At 43.0% G+C, this 19,921-nt stretch overlaps 1 protein-coding gene across 5 annotated transcripts in view; it reads right to left on the reverse strand.

The window, feature by feature from the left end:
* Window positions 1-31: 31 nt before the first annotated feature.
* Window positions 32-19,921, reverse strand: part of pcnt (pericentrin) — a 34,226-nt gene continuing 14,336 nt past the window's right edge. For 2 of the 5 annotated variants that reach the window (XM_031747217.2, XM_031747215.2), the window contains 36 exons: window positions 19,170-19,587; window positions 18,897-19,094; window positions 18,722-18,793; window positions 18,207-18,311; window positions 17,757-17,909; window positions 16,917-17,063; window positions 15,144-15,304; window positions 14,862-15,034; window positions 14,513-14,694; window positions 14,228-14,390; window positions 13,865-14,107; window positions 13,177-13,409; window positions 12,895-13,002; window positions 12,284-12,304; window positions 11,675-11,911; window positions 11,410-11,583; window positions 11,041-11,193; window positions 10,027-10,206; window positions 8,901-9,926; window positions 7,549-7,719; window positions 7,252-7,429; window positions 6,622-6,932; window positions 6,431-6,533; window positions 6,149-6,321; window positions 5,807-6,079; window positions 5,473-5,630; window positions 5,207-5,336; window positions 4,295-5,086; window positions 3,989-4,204; window positions 3,659-3,874; window positions 3,265-3,491; window positions 3,109-3,185; window positions 2,876-3,020; window positions 2,655-2,782; window positions 1,412-1,567; window positions 32-434 (listed from right to left, as the gene is read on the reverse strand). In XM_031747217.2, coding sequence (XP_031603077.1) covers window positions 403-434; window positions 1,412-1,567; window positions 2,655-2,782; window positions 2,876-3,020; window positions 3,109-3,185; window positions 3,265-3,491; window positions 3,659-3,874; window positions 3,989-4,204; window positions 4,295-5,086; window positions 5,207-5,336; window positions 5,473-5,630; window positions 5,807-6,079; window positions 6,149-6,321; window positions 6,431-6,533; window positions 6,622-6,932; window positions 7,252-7,429; window positions 7,549-7,719; window positions 8,901-9,926; window positions 10,027-10,206; window positions 11,041-11,193; window positions 11,410-11,583; window positions 11,675-11,911; window positions 12,284-12,304; window positions 12,895-13,002; window positions 13,177-13,409; window positions 13,865-14,107; window positions 14,228-14,390; window positions 14,513-14,694; window positions 14,862-15,034; window positions 15,144-15,304; window positions 16,917-17,063; window positions 17,757-17,909; window positions 18,207-18,311; window positions 18,722-18,793; window positions 18,897-19,094; window positions 19,170-19,587 — 7,633 coding nt within the window. In that variant the 3' untranslated portion in view covers window positions 32-402. The remainder of the gene's footprint in view (window positions 435-1,411; window positions 1,568-2,654; window positions 2,783-2,875; window positions 3,021-3,108; window positions 3,186-3,264; window positions 3,492-3,658; window positions 3,875-3,988; window positions 4,205-4,294; window positions 5,087-5,206; window positions 5,337-5,472; window positions 5,631-5,806; window positions 6,080-6,148; window positions 6,322-6,430; window positions 6,534-6,621; window positions 6,933-7,251; window positions 7,430-7,548; window positions 7,720-8,900; window positions 9,927-10,026; window positions 10,207-11,040; window positions 11,194-11,409; window positions 11,584-11,674; window positions 11,912-12,283; window positions 12,305-12,894; window positions 13,003-13,176; window positions 13,410-13,864; window positions 14,108-14,227; window positions 14,391-14,512; window positions 14,695-14,861; window positions 15,035-15,143; window positions 15,305-16,916; window positions 17,064-17,756; window positions 17,910-18,206; window positions 18,312-18,721; window positions 18,794-18,896; window positions 19,095-19,169; window positions 19,588-19,921) is intronic. The other 3 variants (XM_031747221.2, XM_031747216.2, XM_031747218.2) reach the window with 2 other exon arrangements.

Here is a 19,921-nt window from a genome sequence, read left to right on the forward strand (position 1 = left end):
TTTAAGATGTTGCAAGAAACACTCCATGTGGTTCATAGTCACACTTAATTTACTTTATGATAAAAACAACACACACGTGGTTTACATTTTTGTAATGGTGCACAAGTTTTGTAGATCTTAGACTTCCAGTATAAAACTAGTGCATTTAGTAACATGTATGAAGAACATTAACACTATTTACAGAGCACAAAAACAAAGCAAACAGTGCTTAAGAAACAGTGTATAAAGAGTGACTTTCAAAATATTGGAGGTACACAGGATAGAAAAATTACCCCCCAAAAAATTAAAAAATAATTTATTATAAAAGTCAGGAAACATATCATTTCTATACATTTCTACAAGATGTAAGGCATGAGCAGTTTTGAAACAATATGCAGGCAGATTCAGTCTTTAGATTTCAGGCTACTTTGGATCAGGGAGGAGACCAGATGAACCTACAGAAAGGGGAGAAGAAAAAAAATTAGATGCAGCAACAAACAACCTTTAATCACAGACTGGCGCCATACATAAATAGGAACCAAGCTAAAGTTTAAAATGGTCTTGGACTAGAATTTCCTTTCAGTAAACGTAGTAGTTATTTAGTAGCTTTCCAACTAGTTAATAAACAAAATTGTTGACTTTTAAAATTATGACAATGTACTGAAAAATAGCACTGACATAATTCTTGTTGTCAGAGAACTGCATCTCTAGCTCCAAGACTAAAAGCAATAAGGCACAGGAGCATTGATGGGGAAAGTTATGAGATAAGTAGATGAACATGTGCCACTATTCCCTCAATTTCAGAGTGCACCTCAAAACAGTTCAACATTTACACAAACATGAAGTTAAATAAAACAAGACATAAAAACAAATTTAGCTGAAATGGAATAAACTCTTCCACTCAGTGACTTCATGTTCTGCAGGGTTTTGCAACAATGACTCCATCCACGTTATGCATCTACTGCACCAGCTTCACCTCTTTACTGGGTTATACACATACAGAGCCACCTGGGCGTCAGACATTGTACTCGATGTACTCTATGTAACCATGTACCTCCTTTGTTCTACTTTTCCAGATGCATTTGACTCGTACACAGGAAGCTCTGCCATGTGCTCAGCCACCAGCAGCCAGTGTTTAAATCCTGAATCACTTATTATTGCATCATCATGCCTCAGGATCGAATTTTTGACAGCTTAGCTTCTAGCTGCATTGATAGTCAAATCTCATAACACACCACATGACATGTGTCTCAAAAATTGTTATTTAATACATTTGAATTAAATTTTATAGAACAACCCTGAAGGACATGTACATTTCCAGACCAAAGTTATCCCCTGTAATAGACTGTGCTCGGTGACTAGTGACAAGTCAGTCCTGAGCACTGTGCTACTTTATCCTTCAGTGGAGTGAGTGTGTTACACTCACACTCACCTGGCCCATATAGGTAAAGGGGCGACAAGCAGCTCAGGTACAGCCAAGTCCCGTTCTCTTGCAGCCAGTGCTGCCGATAACCAATCATATCAGGGGAACAGGGTGACTGTAGTTTCCTTTCCTCTTTGGGGGGTGGGGATAAATGAGTCTTGTTTACTAGGTTGGAAGATGATAGAGCACATAGGTTTTGTGGGATGTGAAAACAATTTTATTTCATTTTTTTTTAAACCAATATGGTCCCAGGGGAAAAAAAAAAAAAATATCTGAATGGTTAACTGACTTGCACCAGACTAATGGATATAAAAATGTATAGGAAACATCTCCCAACAGGGTGACTTATTTAGGAGACATGCATGAAGCACCAGGATCAGCTCACACAAGATTTATCTTTTTAGAGGGTTGGCAAGTCACACAGTCAGATTCACAAATTCTCTCAATGGCAGACAAAGCAGACTAGACTGCTCATCCCTGCAATACATTAACAGATTTTTCAGGTACCTCTGAGTTTCTTCAACAGCACAAACTGCATTTATATATGCAAAAAGCCCCACACAGTCTCCTTAATGTAGGGAACCAGCAAGCTTTTCCCCGACATAACTCCTTTGGGGTTATGTCGGGGAAGGGCATCTGGCATAAAACCTTGCCAAATCAAACATGTGGAGCGACCTGCTGTGGTGCCCTCTTGAGACCAGGGAGCAGCTGAAAGTCATTTTAAAGAGCCCGATACAATTTAGTCACTTGTCAGTAAAGCCGTCTCGTGGCTGGTTGGTTAATTTGGTATAGGGCACTTCCAAGAGAGATGACTGTGTGACTCTTTCCTCCCTTTTCCATGTTTACAAGTAGTGTCTTGTGTTCTTTAGAGTGTACTGAAACTAAACTTGGGCCATTCCTATGTTACTATTGTGTAGTCTGATGCTGGTACAGGTACTATATCCCAGTGCCCTGAAACATCTTCCAGTATGATATTCAAATGAATTCAAGTGCTCAGAACCCCTTAAATTGTGCTTGATAAGACTGACAGGATTGGGTTTGCCTTGAACTATTTGGAGACCATCACCACGGTGTTTTCTCTCAGGCCTGTGCAGTGCTCAATCTGCCATGGTTTGCTATGGCCGAGCAGACATACAGTAACAGTATGCCCACCGCTAAACCAGTGAACTTACCATTAGGGATACACCCTGTGTTTGCAGTGAATACCTTATAACCCCCCTTCCCCCTTTTTCTTATTCTAAATGCTACTCACCTTGCCTGGCTCCCACCAACCGCTGCTGGACTTTCTCTAGATGACGGATATATTCTGTCAGGGATTGTTCTGGATCCTGAGCTGTTCCACCCAATTGTACAGAGGCCAAAGGAGTACTGGAGTGTGACCTGAAGAGTATAGAAAGCTTATTTAAGAAGAAGGGAAAAAAACCTAATTGAATCATATCAGTTTTTAATAAAATCTATTAAGAGAGACCAAACCTGTGGCGTAGTCTGAAGGGCGATTTGCTGGGTGGGACGAGTGCTGACAGAGTGTCTATGTGGACGGCGCTGCTGTCTCGGATCTGCGTCAAGTCAGAATTTGATCTTGGCTGCTGCTGCTGCCTTAAAACTTCGGCTTTAGGCCCTGCCAGGAACGATAAAATTTAATCATCTATGCACTCATACTCACTTGGATAATACATGCAAGTCTAAATTATGTAGACAGAGCTGACCTGGAGCATGCCCATTGACAACCCCAGTTGATAATCTTCTGATTGCTTTCTGCCATTTCCTCGTCAGGAACCTCATTCTGAAAAAGTGCATGGAATTAGCTAGTAATATCTTCCTTCTAGGAATAAAACTAATGTATATTATGATACATTTCTTACCTTGAGACCGCAATTATGACTTGCACTGCAGCCCTAAATCGTCCGAGGGGTCTACGCCTGGAGGAGATTGGGGGTGAGGGTCGAGCTCCCATGTGAGCGATAAGACACAGCGTGGCTTGTTCACACTCCTGGAATCCTCCTATCAGCAGCAGCAAGTAACGCTTCTGGTACACCAGAGCTTTCCTGAAGCTCTCAGCTCGCAGGTAGCGCTCATAGTAACGCTGAAGCTGCAAATCAAGCAAACGCTGTCAACATTTCATCCCTATACAACCACCAGTGTACAGTGAAGCCAGAAATGGCAATTAGGTACTTTGGAGTCAACATCTGTTCTTGAAAAGCTGTTGCAAAAATGGTTATTACACCCCTAATTTATCCCGATGTGCTGCCTACTGACCTTGCTCTGGCTGGACATGTCGTTGACAGGCCTATTTTCGGTTTCCGCGGTGACCTTGGCGAGCTCATTCTCTGTGCGGCGCAGCTGTCGCTCTAGGCAGGTGAGTTTGTGTTTGAGAGTGGCCCTCTCCTGGCTCAGTGATGTCACACGCTCTGTCAACTCAGAGTTCTCCTTCAGTAACGTCTCCAACAGGTTGGAAGATGACTTGGACGGCGTCTAAGGCGAGAAAAAATTCATTTAGCAATGATTACATGTGCCAAAATGTAATCCTAATGAAAAACTTTGTCACAATAGTTTGGATTCCTCATAGGGATTAAAGCACTTGAATACCTGCTGGTGCTGCTTTAACACTCCTGCCTGGCCACCATCAGTATGGAGGTTGGTGTGGGGGTGCTGGAAAGGTTCAGCTTCGTGTTGTTGCCCCGCTGTTCGTCCAGACAGGCGCTGAGCAGCCATCTCTCTCTCGTCTCTTTCCAGCTCTGCCAGAGTGCGCTGCAGCTCCTGCATGCGCTGCTGGTCCTGCTGCCTCAACAACTCCAACTCACACTAAAGTCAGAAATGTTCACAACAAAGTGTCTTTATGGATTTGCATAAGCAGCGAGTACACTAGAGAAGATTTGGACTGATGCATCTTACCAGTTTGCTGTTGATCCTCTCCTGTCGCCTCTCTCTCTCAATCTGCTCTTGCATCTCCTTCCTCTTCTCCCTTTCCCACTGCTCCTCCCTCTCTCTCTCTTTGTCCTTCAGCACTCGGAGTCTCTCCTTCAGCTCTGCAAGTTCCACCCCTTGGCGCCTGGACTGCTCTCGCTCCACCTCTAAAGCCCGGTGTGCTTCCTGTTTCTGCTCCTTCAGAGTCTCAATTGTGATACGATTTCGGGTGGCCGCTTCCTGCTCCTGCTGAAGCTCCTCCCTCCTCGTTCTGTCCTCTTCTTCCCATCGCCTCTTGCTCTGTAGCAGCTCTGCCCTCAGTCTGTCCGCCACAGCTGCCAACTCCTCCCCTTGCCTTCGCTCTTGCTCTAGCTGGGAGCGCAAGTCCGAGATGAACTTCCTGTCTCTTGCAGTGTCGGCATCATGTCTGCGGCTGAGCTCATCCACCTGCCTGGAGCAGCGGTCTCGCTCTTCATCAAGCTTCCTGTGAGAATCTGCAAGCTTCGAGTGAATTTCAGTCAAGCGAATTTCTGCTTCAGTCAGCAGGCGCTCCTGACGAGTCTTTTCTTGCAAGCTGAGCTCTTGTTGGTGGGAAGAACGTTTGCGTTCATCTTCTAGCTCCTTCTGAGTGTCGTCCAGGCGTTTCTCTAGCAGCAAACAGCGGGACTGTTCAATCTGAAGCTCTTGTCTCAGGTTGCTACAGGCCACCCTCTCCTGCTCCACCTGCCCCGTTAGAGACATGACCTCTGACCTCAGCTTCTCAGAGGACACCTGTACATTCTAGACAGAGTACATCGAGTAAAAACAAACAGTGGGTAGTGATGTTACAAATGCAGCGAACCAAAGTTTTCTGTGTGTATAGAAAATTTTAGTAGTGTCCATTTTTAGTGGTCCTCCTACCTCTCTCCTTTCCTCCTCCTCTCTTCCTTTACGCAGACTTAGAGCCCTCTCCTGCTCCAGTTCTTGTTGAAGCTCACACACTCTGGCCTGCTCTCTCCTCAAAGCTTCCTCAGCCTCTTCTATAGTCAGCCTGAAGAAAATGGGTCATTTCCAACTTTACCATAGTTACATTGTAATAGGTTAGACTAAAACATAAAACTTTAGGAAAGGGGCCCTTTTTTAACAGGCCTGTTTAAGTGCCTGTATTTTGAGCATGTAATACATACCTGAGCGACATCATTTTGTTCTTCTGCTCTTGCTGAGCGTCATGTGCGCATTTTAGTTGTTTCTGGCTCTCCTCCAGCTCTGCCCTCAGTTGGGATTCATCCCGTTGTTCAGTCTGCAGTTGATCTCTGTGCCAGTTACTGTCAACTCTGTCATCAGTCTGAGAAAGATGGTGGGAAAAAAATGATTTATACAGATAGAAGGTAAGTTAATCCACCATGTCAAGTTAAACGCATCTTACACCTGAATGAAAAATAATACCTTCATGCCAATAACCGATTTAAAACAAATCATCCTTTAAATAGAGGAAATTTTAAACCAGCGCTTGAAACTCACTTGTGTGTGTCTTTGTGCCATTCGACAAAGCAGCTCTCGGAGTGCAATCACAGTCTCCTGCAATGCCCTCTTCTCCTGCTGCCAGCTCATGGGAGGATTAGATGATTTATCTTGGTGGTGCAGTAGAGCAGAGCCATCTTCAGCATGATGCTGCGACAGACTCAGTGAGCAGGCTTTTAAGTCCAACACATGAGACTGTGCTGATGGATTGGCACGACGCTGAGACAAGGTCAGAATTCTGCAGCTTTCCTGATAAACCTTTTTCAACAGTCCCTGCATGAAGAAAGACAAAGTGAATAAAAATCTGTCTTTTTGTTACTTTAACATTTTTATCAAGCCTACCTGAAGCTCAGGTGACAACAGATCGTCGCTGTAGCTCATACTGCCCGCAGCACTGTCCGTGTTAGCAGTGGGGTCAACTCCTCTACAGCGGAGGTACTCGATAAACTGAGCATCCAGTCTCTCAGTCTGCTCCAACTCCAGTCTCAGCCTAGCACCCAGTTCTGAACTCACATCTGAATAAGACGAGAACAGCGAGGTTCAGCTGCCTTTATGCAGAATATCCAGATATACAAGTGACTCAAAATCCTCAAGTCACAGGTGTCACGGTGTGGAAATACTCACTGCTGCCATATCCGTCACTGGCCCATTCGGGTGCCGACAAGGAAGAGGTGGAGCCAAGTGGAGAGGAAGGAGTGGTTAGGTCAAGTCCTTCCAATTCACGTACCTGTGAACAAGAAAACAATAATCTGAGTGAGAACTGAAACCAAATCAAAAGAACAAATGGTTTACATATCTGAGCTCCAACTACATACTTTATCGGCATCCAGTGAATCGAGGATGGAGTAGTTCTCAGACACAGACACAGAGCGTGGTGAGTGGGAGCTCTGTGTAGCTGGGTCTGGGGTGATGGTCCTGGAGTGTGAAGGAGGCTCCATTACAACCCTGGGAGAGGGTTTGACCTGGTGGAGGTCCAGGCCTGTGTTATTCAAGCCACTGAGCTCAGAGGTGTGGAAACGTTCAGGGATTCTGTCCTCAGAGCACTCGAGTCTTCTTAAAACCTCCGGAGAGCTCAGAGAGTCTTCATGGTGAGACACAATGTCCTCAAAAGCTCTGACAGAAATATCTGACAGTGAAAGAAAAAATGATCAGTATGAGAACATGTTTCTGTTAAAATGGTCGCCTTTATTCTTTCAATTGATCCATGAAATACTCCCAGATCTCAACATCTGGAAACTGCTTGTTTTGTTGGAAAACATCTATAAATCAGGTTTTAAACAAAGTTTGCATTTCTTATTTTTAAACCCAAATTCCACTATTCCTTGTAAACATAAAAGGCTAGTTCAAATAGATTTCCATTGTCATTGCTTTTTATAGGCTTGCACATAATCATAAATCAATATTTACCCTCATACAATCAGTGCAAAGACTTATTTAGTACTCACCCTTATGTGGGTATCCCTGAAGTGTGTCCTGTTGGCTCTGCTGTCGGAGCTGCTGCAGTTCTCTCTGCTGATAGGCCAATTCCTCCTCCTGCGCAGCCAAGTCCTCCTGAACGCTTTGAAGTTCTGCCTTCAGTTGTTGGTTGTCTGCTTCAAGGTCAATGAGAGCACGATCTTTGGTCTGCCAGAGAAATTGTGACATTAAAATGCAGCAGTCAAGCTTCAAGCACTCAGACCACCACATTAATTAAAACCACTATACATCTTATCTGATAATGTGTGGTCAACTCTGATTCCCACCTGAACTTCCTCATGCAGTTTTTCAGCCCTTTCTGTACTGGTACTCAGACCCTGTCTCAGTGCAGTCAGCTCTGTCCTCAGAGCCTGATGTTCTTCCTTGACCTTGGACAGCTCAACCTCCTTTTGTCTCAAGGCAGTGTCTGCTTTAGCCAAGGTCTCCTCAGCATGGGTCTGAAGTGGAAGAAAGACATCCACAGAAACATTAAGTGTCATATCACACCCCTTTTCCTTTAGGCCCCCCGAAAAAAAACATACACGAACCTTATACAACCAGATTTAAACACTTTGAAATATAACAGCATTTTACTGAGTACAGTCAGTGTATGCATCTGTTGTATAAGCTGTAATCTTTCACTCGCATTACAAACAACTACGTCAATGTAACATGGAGAGAAACTTGCCAAAAGCAGCTGTGAACTAGAAAAAAACAAAACAAAAACCGAAAAACAACGAACTCCGATAAAACGCAGAGACATGCTACAAACTAACCAGTGCATTAAAGAAGTCATGCTCTCTTTTCTTACCACATCCTGCCAAGTTAGAACAAAACATGAAAAATAAAGTGCAACACAGCTTTAAAAGCCAGTGCTACCAAAGATTTTCTTCCTGCTTCCTCTTTTTAATGTCACTTCCTCTGTGCGGGTCAAGATTTTGCTATCTCTCAGTGCTGCACCACGTCACAACAGCAACGCCCCTAATTATAACCAGATGTGGTCTTGCGGCACAGCTGTATGCTTAGGAGGGGAAAGAAAAAGAAAAAAGCAGCAGCAAAATATTTCCTGTTTCGTGCTGAGGCTTGTTTAAATTTAAAGAGGTTGCTGGGCAACTGGCATTTTTGAAAAAGAACTCTTTTGAGTGACAATAAACAGATTTGTTCAGTGAAACTATTACAATTTTAAAAACTGAAGATTAGAGCATGTTTTACTGCTCTGTTTAATGAAATACTCAAACAGCTAAAACATTGTTATTATATGGTTATTACAGATTGAATGGTAAATTGTGCGATTCTTGTATAGCACTTTTCTATTCTCCTGCAGCACTCAAAGCGGTTTATACAAACGTGCCTCATTCACCCATTCATACAAGCACTTTTTTCCCTATGCTAAAATGCTTTTAATCCAACAGTCACACATGTTCATAATCCAATGAATGCGTCAGACTAGAGCTGCCAGGGGTCAAACCACCAACCTTCTGATTAGTACATACACATAAAGACAGTAAAAGTTTATGGGAGACAACAGAAATATGGCCGACGTAACCACAAATAAGACCATCACTGATGACAGATAGCTGTGTTCAAAGTGAATGAGCCAATAATGAGGTTTGGTCTTTAAAACTAAACCAACACCTACCAGCACTTCCTTTTGAGCCTCTTCTTGACTGGTTTCGTTTTCATTTAGCTTAACTGTCAGGTCCTGGATAAGGGCTCTCAGTGAAGTCACTTCCTGTTGTAGCTTTTCAATTTCCTCTTGGAGCTGGCCCTCTCTCCTCCTCAGTGCCTCACGTTCAGCAGAAAGCTCTCCCTTCACAGTCTCCAGGGTTTTAATTCTAGCCCTTTCCTGAGCCACCTGTTCCTCCATATCGACCACCTCTGCTCTTAGCTCCTGGACTTGTCTCTCAAGAGTGAGACTGCTTTCTCTGAGGATGTCCATTTCCATTTTCATCTCCATCTCCTTTGTTTTTAGAGTTTCGATCTCTCTCACCCTCTCCTCTTCATTAGTCTGGAGTTCCAAAACCTGAGAGCTGAGGCGGGCTTTTTCCTCTTGCAGGGTACCTGCCTCTTCTGCTTGAATTTTCCAGCTGTTCCTCTCCTCCTCTGATAGCTTCCTCTTCTCCCTCTCCTCTTCTAGCTGGGCTGTGACCTCCTCCAGCTCAGTTTCCTTCAGGGAGAGGAGACCTTGGATTTCATCTGACTTTTCTCTCTCAGCTTTTAGCCTCTTTCCAAATTCTTCCCCGTGCCCTCTGTACTCTTCCTCCTGGGTGAGCAGTAATCGTTCCAGTCCCTCTTTCTCTGCCACTGCAGTCTCGAGCTGATTCTGAAGGGCCTTGATACGAGAACGAAGCGATCGGGAGGCGGTAGAATGAGTCAGGCTGAGTTCATGCTTTAGGCTGTTTGGCCCCGCTTTCTTCTCTTGTTCTTGGATGGTATAGTTTTGAGGTTCGGGGCTGGGGGCGGGTGAAGGATTGATGCTGTCACCGTCCTGGGAGTCACTGACTTCATGCAGGTTGGGTCCCAGGGTGGCGAGTTCTGCCTGCAGCGTACTGATTACCTCGTGAAGGCGCTCCTCTTCTTCCTGTTTGTCTTGGCGCACTCTTGTGATTTCAGATTTAAGATGTTCCACCTGTGAGCGCAGATCTTCAAGCTCAGCTTCCAGAACCTTTTGTCAGAAAACAATCAAAACAATTCCATTAAAAATAAATAAATCATGGCCTCATCAGGTATGTGCACTCAAATATTTAGTTAGTGTTTACACTGACCTTGTTATCGCTGGTATTCTCAAGTTCCTGTTCCAGTCTTTGGATTTCACTGTTGAGGTGGTCGATCTCGTGGTTTTTCTCCTGAAGAAGTGCTGAAGGGAGCGTCTCTTCATCCATTTCATCCTCCTTGCAAAGTTGCTCCTTTTCCTCCTTAAGTATCGTCAGGGCAGACACATTTTCCTGGAATTGGTGGTGCATTATCAGTTATCCTTGGATTCAACTGTTTTTCAACTAAACATAATGAGAGTAACTGAAGGAAATATTAAATAGAGAAAAATAAATCTGCTGCACACACTTCACCCGTTGCCTACTGGTGGTGGTCAGAGGGTCCGGTGGCGCCAGTGTCCGGCAGCCTCGCCTCTGTCAGTGCGCCCCAGGGCAGCTGTGGCTACAATGTAGCTTGCCATCACCAGTGTGTGAATGTGTGTGTGAATGGGTGGATGACTGAATAAAGCGCTTTGGGGTCCATAGGGACTAAGTAAAGCGCGATACAAATACAGGCCATTTACCATTTTTACCATTTAAAACTGTAAAAACCTGTGATTCAAGGTACAGGCACAGTAGTGCATGTTCATGCTCAGAGCAGCAGATAAAACAGTCTCCCATCTCCATTGCTTCACTCAGTCACATTTTTTTTTTAAAAAAGTTCAGTCAGGCTTTGTTTGGGTGTAGGAGTCTGACCTAGCAGGCATGAGAGAAGTTGCTGTAGCAACAGAAAAGTGAATGCAACAAGTAATCATCTTACTTTTATCAGCTATGAAGTGTGCAAGTAAGCTAACGCTGCAGTAAAGTAGCAGCAGGAAAGGAGGAGACTCACAAAAAAAAGCAAGTCTTCAAAAGCTGAGATGACAATATAATTAAGGCATAAGTATTCTTTGCTGCAGTCATGGTTTGACATAAGAGTACAAATGTTGGACCAACGCAACTTATTGAATTGTATTGAACCGTATAGTGTAACATATTTTATGTCATTTACATTGTTTAGTCATCTGAGAAACACATCCCACTTCTTACCTTCAGGGCAGTAATTTGCTCTTGGAGCTCATTAACATGTGCTGCATTGGAATTAGTCAGCAGTTCCAGCTGTAGTGTGAGGTGTTTTACTTCGGCTTCCTTTATATTCAAGTCTCTCTGCACGGTCTCTAGCTGGCCAAGCAGAACCTCAACCTAAGAAATGCAACGTAACTAAATCAAAACCAAAATACAGTTTTCAAGTTCTGCATTTGCTGATAACTAATCAGACTGATGGCTTTAAAAGATTGACCAAACATTTTTCCAACCAAAAGGTGGCAGCACAGCAAAACGTGTCAAACAACAACCGCCACTACACAGCCCAAATCTTCTTAGCTACCATAAACTAGCGTTACATAAAACCTAACAGACCTCCTGCTCTTTGCTCTGTAGACTCTGTTGAGCAGTGTCTAGGGCATCCTTAAGCTCCTGGGTGGGGTCACGCGTGTTGTCATGGTAACAGTGTCTCGTCTCATCCAGTTTGGACTGCAGGGCTGAGATCTGAAGCCTGCTGGACAGCTGCTGCTGCTCTAGTGCCTGTTTATCCTGACAAAGAGAGCGAGAGCATCAGTTAACTCTTGAGGGAGGATGCACACTGACACTTCACCTGAAGTCAAAGTGTGCACTTTGCCCTTACTTGTGTAAGCTCCTGCTCTCTCAGCTTCGCTTTTTGAAGTTCTTGTTCCAGTTGACTGACGCATCTGTTACTCTCTACACTGTTGAGCAGCGCTTGCTCCAACTCTCTGATTCGACTGGCCAGCTTGTCTATCTCCTCGTTGCGTTCTGCAAGATCGCGCTGGGCTTGCTGACAGGTTGCAAGCAAAGAAGAATGGTCCTCGGTCTTATCTTTGATAACAGCTTGCAAACTCTCCACCTGCAGAGGCAGAAAGATTGATTCAGTTTCGGGGTTTTAAGATGGAAAACTGCAAATTTAAAACAAGCAAAAGAAACAAACAAACCAAAGAACGAAACGCTACATGATAAGATGCTTTAAAAAAAACAAACAGCCAATCCAGATCTGCAGCCACTGGTTGGGACACTGAATTTAAGCCATTTCAGAGAGCAGCGACATAAAGATGAAAGACAGATGACGTGTGAAAAAGAAGCAAATGAATATTGGCAAATGGACTACTGAATGCAGAACCTATAACCAGGACATAAGCACTACAAAAAAGATGATGCAAACCAAACGCACACCATGCATGACAGAGAGCTAAGACAAGCATGCTACAGTTAGATTTCATACCTGCAGAACCAAGTCCTCAAACTACAGCAATCCATTCAGCACAGGGATAAACACATGGCAATAGTCAGGCTCATTGGCAAACACCACATTCATCACTTCAACGTCAGTAACACTATGTACTCCACAGCTAACTTGCAAATAGTAATCACACCAAACACAAACACTACAACTGCGAAACACTAGAAACAGAAACATTTTGTTTAACAAATTCTGATTAAATATATCGTGCTTCAGTATTTATGGGTAGATATAAATCAGAGCATTGAAATACTTTAACCTGTGTTTCAATCACAAAACACTGGACAAAAAACAAACAAACAAGACATCTGTTTTTGAAGCCAACAAAGCAATTGATCCAAACATGAGTTTTAACAGAGACTATGTCTGTGGTAATGAATTTGAAATTTAGGCTGAATTACAGGATAGCAGTAGATCTGATAAGACAATGTTTGAAGAAAAAAAAAAAAAAAAAAAAAAAAAAAAAAAAAAGAAGAACAAAAGCTGCTGTTAAGGTACTTCTGTTTTGGGTTTAAGAAATGCTTTGTCACCAAATCACAGGCTGAGAAAAGCTGTAATATTTACAGACACACAGCTAACTTAAAGTGCCTCACCTGGTATCCTTTATTATCCACACTAGGAGTCTGTCTGAGCTGGGCCTCAAGCCTGCGGATCTCCTGCTGGAACTCATCCCGTTCGTGTTCACGTTCCACAGCCTGCTCCTATTATGGACAGCAACAAATTCAATGAAAGCCTGTCCGCTGCATTAAGCACCAACTTGGAAAATAGTCTATGACACTTTACTAACCTTGGAAAAACAATCAAGAAAGAATCCATGATATCCAAATGCAAACAAACCCAAAGATTACACACCGGTTTAATTTGTCAAGCCTCACCTCGATAAACTGCCTGTCATGTTTAAGCTGCTTCTCCAGTGCTTGGACACGCTGGTTGAGGTCTTCAGTGTAGGTCTTGTGGTGCAGCTCCGTCTCCAGGCCTCTGGTTTCCTGCTCCTCGAGCTCCCTCTCCAGAGTCTGGAGACGAAGGGACAGAGAGCGGTGGTCCTTCTCTGCCTGCCGCTGCAAGTCCAGCCTATCTTGGGACAAACGATCCGTCTCTGCCAACAAAGCTTGAAAAATAAAAAGTAAAGTCAGTAAAATTGTTTTAATTTAATTAAATTCAGAGGAATTTAAAAAAAAAAAAAAAAAGCAAAAAAAAAGCAGAGGCAGAATATGAGTGAGGTTAAATACTGACAATTCAGCATAATCTGCCTTAAGAAATAGAACAGCAAATGACAGCACTCCAAGATGCTTTGCCACACGCTACTGGTAATTGCCATATTACAAAAAGCAACCTCACAGCACTGCAAATATATGCATATTCATCCCCACCCCCTTCTCACACACTAATACTCCACTCTGACCCACAAACCTGCGTCAGGATCTAAATTGAGCCATTGGCCTATGGAGAGAAGACACGTCTGAGCACAGACATTATATAAGCGCACAGTCAAACTCACTAAAGAGGTCATGTAGCATTTTATGCAGACAAATGATTTCATGTTTTTGTACTTCCTCCGCTAACCTTTCTCTCTCTCCCCAAGTCCAGCAGAGAGATGCTCCTTCTGTTGCAGGAGGATGGCATGCTCCTCAGTCAGCTCATGATGCTTCACTCTGAGGGTGTCCAGCTCTGCGGTAAGGCCCTCCATCTGGTGTAGCTTCACCTTCAGGTCCTCTAGCTCCTCCACAAGCCTCTCCTCTTGAGTCTCCTTCTGCTGTAGCGACTCCTCTAGGGCTGCTTTTTCAGCCACGTAGCCTTCAAGAAGACCTGAAGACATCATGCAAATTGTACACAAATGGCAGAGCTGTTAAACTGTGGTGCAAGGGCTAAATGTGCAGCATAAACACAAGACAGCAGCAGTATGCCAAACAAAGACATAGTGCTCACCTTCTGCTTTGTGAAGCTCCACCTGGAGCTGACTTTTAAGCTTGGCCTCCTGATCAAGCTGCTCCATTAGACGCTTGTGCTGTTCAAGGAGTTGTGCAGAGTCTTCTCTGCCTTGAGAAAACTTTTCCTCCAGAGAAAGATGAACACTGTGAGTCTGCTCCAGCTGCAGAAATGACCAGCATAAAATGATCAGACACCTTGCAAGGCTGTAAAACAGGAAAAAAACAAACAAACAAAAAAAAAAAAAAACCTATGTGGACTGAGGAGCATCTCTGCTTCCTTTACCTGCGTATTGGCTTGGTTGAGCAACTCTAGCAGTGTGTCCACTGTATGTCGAAGCCTGCTGCAAGCACTTAGAGCTGCTTCTTCTCCACCAGGACTGATCTCACCATCTGAAACCAGGAGACTCTCACAGAGCAGCTGGGTGAGCTCCAATTCCTCTGATGACAAGTCTGCAACTGAAATACCTACAAAAGAGCAAATTAAGTGTTTTTAACCAGTTCTCACTAAAAAGAGTCCTCCTTGGTTCCTTTATAAATAAAGCAATTTTCAGTTAATCAACTTTATCCTCTACAAAAAACAAACAAATAAATCCTATCATTCATTGTAAAATTATCGAATACATCAGTCAGACCTGATTCTTGTGCCTCTTTGTTCACGCTTGAGCTCCTTTGGTGAGTCGCCTGCTCAGACGTTTTGGCTCGGGCACTGATCTTTTGTCCAATCAGTTCTTCTGTTGCCACGATGCTGCGGAGCATCTCGATCAGCACCTGCCTCAGCTTCTCATTTGTACGGTGTAATTTACATCTGGGTTAACAGGTACACAGAAATGAGAACATTCAGGATTTGTGAAAGCTCAGAGCTGCTGCTTAAAATATGATTATAATAAATATTAACTACACAACTAAATGCACACCTTTCCTCTTTAGCCGTCTGTAAGTCATCAGTGAGCATCTTAAGAAGGTTCCCTCCCTCCTGTGTCTCTCGCTCCCTTCGTTGAAGGAGCGTGTCCATGGTCTCCATTTCTGCACGTTTTCCTTCCAGCTCTCCCTGCAGGCACCCGATCTCTGCCCGCAGCTGTTAAAACGAACAAGGATATCTTGTTAATTCTCCTTACACTTGTGACCAACCTTTAGTTTCTCACCTATGCCATGGCTTGTTTAAAACTTGTGTGCAGCTGAAACCCAGAGAGGACAGAAGTAACAGACTGAAAAAAGGGCATGGCAGGACCTCTAAACCCAAAACATAATAAAAAGACTGAAACACTGGTTCTGTGCCATCCAAGTCTATCTGATTAAAGCCTCTGGGTCTTAACAAGGGAAATGGGAAAACCACAAAAATATCCAGATCCAAAAGCATAACACAGAAGACATTTACAAGGCTCAGAAGGAAATAAAAACCAGCTGTTGATTGTAAATATATTGAATACAGACTTTAAAGAGAAAAACACTCCTCATTTTAAAGTATATAATATCAAAGGTGTCTGATGTTAAGTACCAACCCAGTATGGTGACAAAATCCAACTTCAGGACGTCAAACACTCAAAAGCTAGAAGAGTTTTCTTGCATATCTGTTGTACCCTTCCTTCCTCAGCCTCTCCGATCTCTCCCTCAGCTTTCACCATGTTTTCCCTCCCTTTTCCCCTCCGGCTCCCTCCCACAACTGCATCTCATGCAGCCACCTGCCTCACCAAAACAATGCTGTAGCCATGACAACAGCCCCCTCCCAACCTCTCTTAAGCGCTCCTTTTTAACCTCGTGGGGGACACAAGTGTGGCCGTCTGTTAATATCTCACTACAAAGAGTCAAGCTAGACAGGTGCCATGGAAACAAATATATGCAAACACCAATCAGTCAGGAGACTGATCAGTTTGAAATCCAAGAACGGGACCGCAGGTTTTAGGAAATATTAATGCAGGTAATATTGCAACTGCCTTGTTACAACCCTAGACAATAAATTAAGACCAATCAAATAGGAAAAAAAATAAATAAATAAAAAATAATCAGTCGGTGAGAGTAAATTAGAAACCCCAAAATGAATACAGTTATGTGCCAGGTCATGATGTAGTATTATTATTATTGTAAATGCCTTTTGTAACTGTCCAAATGAGGTCACAAAGATGTGAGAGAAAAAAAAAAAAAAAAAAAAAAAAAAACCCTGGTCTTAGGTAATTTTCCTAAGATCAGGGTGAAATCAAAAACTTGCTTTACTTAGGGGGGGAAAAAAAAAAACCAAACAAAAAACCCAAAGCAAATGCACTAAAACTGTTTTTGTGTTGATCTACTAATCGATTATTCGGCGAATGCTTTTAACTTTACCTGCCTTAATCTGAAAAACTAAAACAAACAAAAAAAACAAAACACCAGATTGATGATTTTATTCATTAATATGTTCATCTTCCATAGGATACCATCTGATATATGGTGAATAAGGAAACTAACCTACAGATCCACAGTCTGTATAACCATCCCTCACTCTTTGCTTTAGTTTCCAAATCATTGCATCTCCTCAGTCCTCTTGTGGACCTTTTCCCTTCCTTCAGTAAAAAAATACAACATTTTTCTGTCCACTTCGCCAAGTTAGTCTTGACTTTCCCCCCCCTTAAGTAAAACAGCCATTGTCAACCTATCCAAGTTAAGACTTCACAGATATATTTATATGCATGTATGTACGTATGTATGACTGGTACCTGGGCCACCACAGCATCTAGTTGCTGCAGCTGGGCAGTGAGTTGGCTCATTTTCTCTGTGTAGCTCCGCTCTTTTTCCTCTTGTTCAGACGTGAAGCTCCGCCTCAGGTTGTCAAGCTCCGCCTCCTTCTGCTCTTCAAATTCCGTCTTCAAAGAAAACAGTGATGTGTATAGATTAATTCAAAAACGCAGAGCAACAGCTGAAGTACACAGCAGGTTCGTTCATTCCAGAGATCTTTGGACTGACTGGCTTATAGCTGACAACTGGCTTGCACATTTCAGATGGTAAAATGCTAAAAGTCTGGAGGGGGGGGAGGGGGGAAAAAAAAAAAACCTAACTTCAGCCTTAAAACCTTCTGCATCAGGGGATAAAAAGCTTAGATCCATCCCATTTAGCCACTGTTCAGATGGCAGCAACACGAACACATGCACGACCCATCAGCACACACATTCAGAGAACAGAGGGACAGACGGACATGAACACTTGTACATATATGACGGCGGGATTATGAGGAAACTGGGTTTGGATGAAGCCCCAGTGGGATCAAGTCCAACAGAAAAAAAATATCCCTGGGAATGAACTGGTGCAGCTGGAGCTTAGCGAGGCCAATGGCATCACACACACGCTCCAAATAATCCGGAGCTATTGCATAATAATGTTTGAAACGAGTTAAATAAAGAAACAAATATAGGGAATATCAATGTATTTTCACATGAACTGCTTATATGGAGAAACATGGCTACCTCAAAGGTGTTCAGCATTAAAGATCTTAATTGAAAGGATACTTCTAATCCAAACTGTTACATCTATCCCAAGGAGTTTCTTTTTTCTCCTCTTACCTTCAGTTGATTAATCCTGTCCTGCAGCCGCTCTTCTGATTGGACTTTGAGGAGCTCCACCTCTTCTAGGAAGTGCTGTCTTTGCCTTGACGACTCCTCTTCAAGCTCCCTGCGACATGCCTCTAGTTCCCGTGCCGAGACTCCCTTCAGCTCCTACAGCAGACGCATTTATTTAATACCGCAACACTCAATTAGTCAGAAGGTCAAATTTTTAGTGCTTTGGAGAAAACAAAATCCAAATAAATACTCTGTGCCTCTACGCACAAATAGACCATTATGAAGGATCAACAATAATTGAGTGTAGTCCCTTCACTAATGGGCTTTTAGAGCCACTGAGACAAGAACTGACAGGTAACCATTAAAAACAACTCACAATTTAGAGAACGGGATGTTAATTCACGTGGTTTAAAAAAAAGGAAGAGGATTTATGACAGACTGTGACGCACACACCTGCAGCTGGACTTGGTGCTGTTTGGTTAGTTGCTCTTTTTCGGCCGTGTAGGTTTGCGAGAGCTCCTGCAGAGCAGTGCTGTGTTGCTGTTCAAGCTCTAAAACCTGCAAAAGAAACCGACACAAATCAAGTCCGATTTAGAGTCTCCTGGTTCCTAATGCACAAGACTAAGCTAATCAGATAAAAACAAGCCAAAATTGTTATCCAGCCAAGCAAACTTGGCTCCAACGCTTTTATTTTGGATTTTAACATAACAGTTTCATAAAGTTTTAATGGCTTCAAGCTATGAATAACTGCCAACAGTCAGATTATATCATGTTTAAGTAGAGACCATCTGTTTGCCATAGTTACATCTTTTTCAGAGGTATTTGCATTAAAAATGAAAGGAAATCTGCAATTATATACTTGTTGTGACATTAAAACCAGCCTAGCAATGAGATGGTACCCAGTTATTTGGCTTTGAGACATTGGAAAAACAAACATGATGTAGTTATCATGATGACTGGGCATGTACCTGGTTCTTTAGTGTTTCCAGGGCTTTGCAGTGTTCAGTATCCAAGGCCTCTTTTTGAGCAGCCAGTTCAGACTGTAAAAATAAAACATAAACATAAGTTTTTGTTTTGGTAAAAGTAATTTTTGCTATTTTCATTTGCCGGGGGGGTTGGCAATCCCTCCTCTTCGTTTCTCACTTTGTGAACATGGCTGAGCTCGGCTGCCATGGCTTTAAACTTCTCCATGTGCACATGAGCCAGTTCTTTCCTCAGTTCTTCCCTGATGGACAGCTGCTCTGCAGTATGACGCTCTATTAACTGCTTATGTTCTGAATTCAGGAAAATCAGGTCTTCGCGATGTTTCTCCTCAAGCTGAGCCATTTCATCACGTAGTGTCTGCGATTGTAAAGGACAAAGACATTAAAATCCACAAACAAACTGAGAAACTGTCAGTGGCTTCCATCTCCTTACCTGCACTTCTTTCAGGTAGGTGGCCTCCAACGTATCCATGTTACTCAGCATCCTCTTTTCTAGTTCATCTTTCTCCTCCTGGTGTTTAAGAGTCAATTCAGCTTCCAAAGCCTCTAACTTGGCACGATTAGTTTCTTCAAGACGTTCAAGGTCTTCCTTTAGTTTGGAACCGAGGGATGCTTCCAAGGCAACAAGCTCTGCATTATGCTTAGATTCAAGCTCGGATGTTTTAGCTGAAAGCTGATCTTTGTGAGAGGCACAGAGTGAATCTAGCTCTGCTTTGTGTTTGGCATTGAGTGTGTCCATTTCTTTGGAGTGTCTGTTCAGTAGCGTTGCCCTCTCATGTTCCAGCTCAGCCACAGACGCTTCATATTTCTCGATTAAACACTGCTCTACCGCTGCCTTTTCCTCTTGGAACCTGAATAAAGACATGAAAAAGTACCCAAAAAGTTAACATGTTTGAAGAGTAACTGAGACATTCCAATACCATGTTTCAGTTTTTGATTTACTACCATGTGGCCTGAGTTTGCAGTGCAGACCCTCACAGCAGTACAGCAAGAGAAATTGTAATTTTATTGAGTGTCCATTTAATTACAGTTCACCTTTACCTATACAGCTGCAATATCATTGCTATAGCAACCATATGCATTTCCCTCCTGTATAACCTGAAACAAGCCTGGGCATGTCATGTGTCAGCCTCAGATTCAATTTATTATCGAAAAAGGGAGTCATTTCAACAACATCTAACAAAC

The sequence above is a fragment of the Oreochromis aureus genome, linkage group 19, assembly GCF_013358895.1.
Source record: "Oreochromis aureus strain Israel breed Guangdong linkage group 19, ZZ_aureus, whole genome shotgun sequence".
Lineage (NCBI taxonomy): Eukaryota > Metazoa > Chordata > Actinopteri > Cichliformes > Cichlidae > Oreochromis > Oreochromis aureus.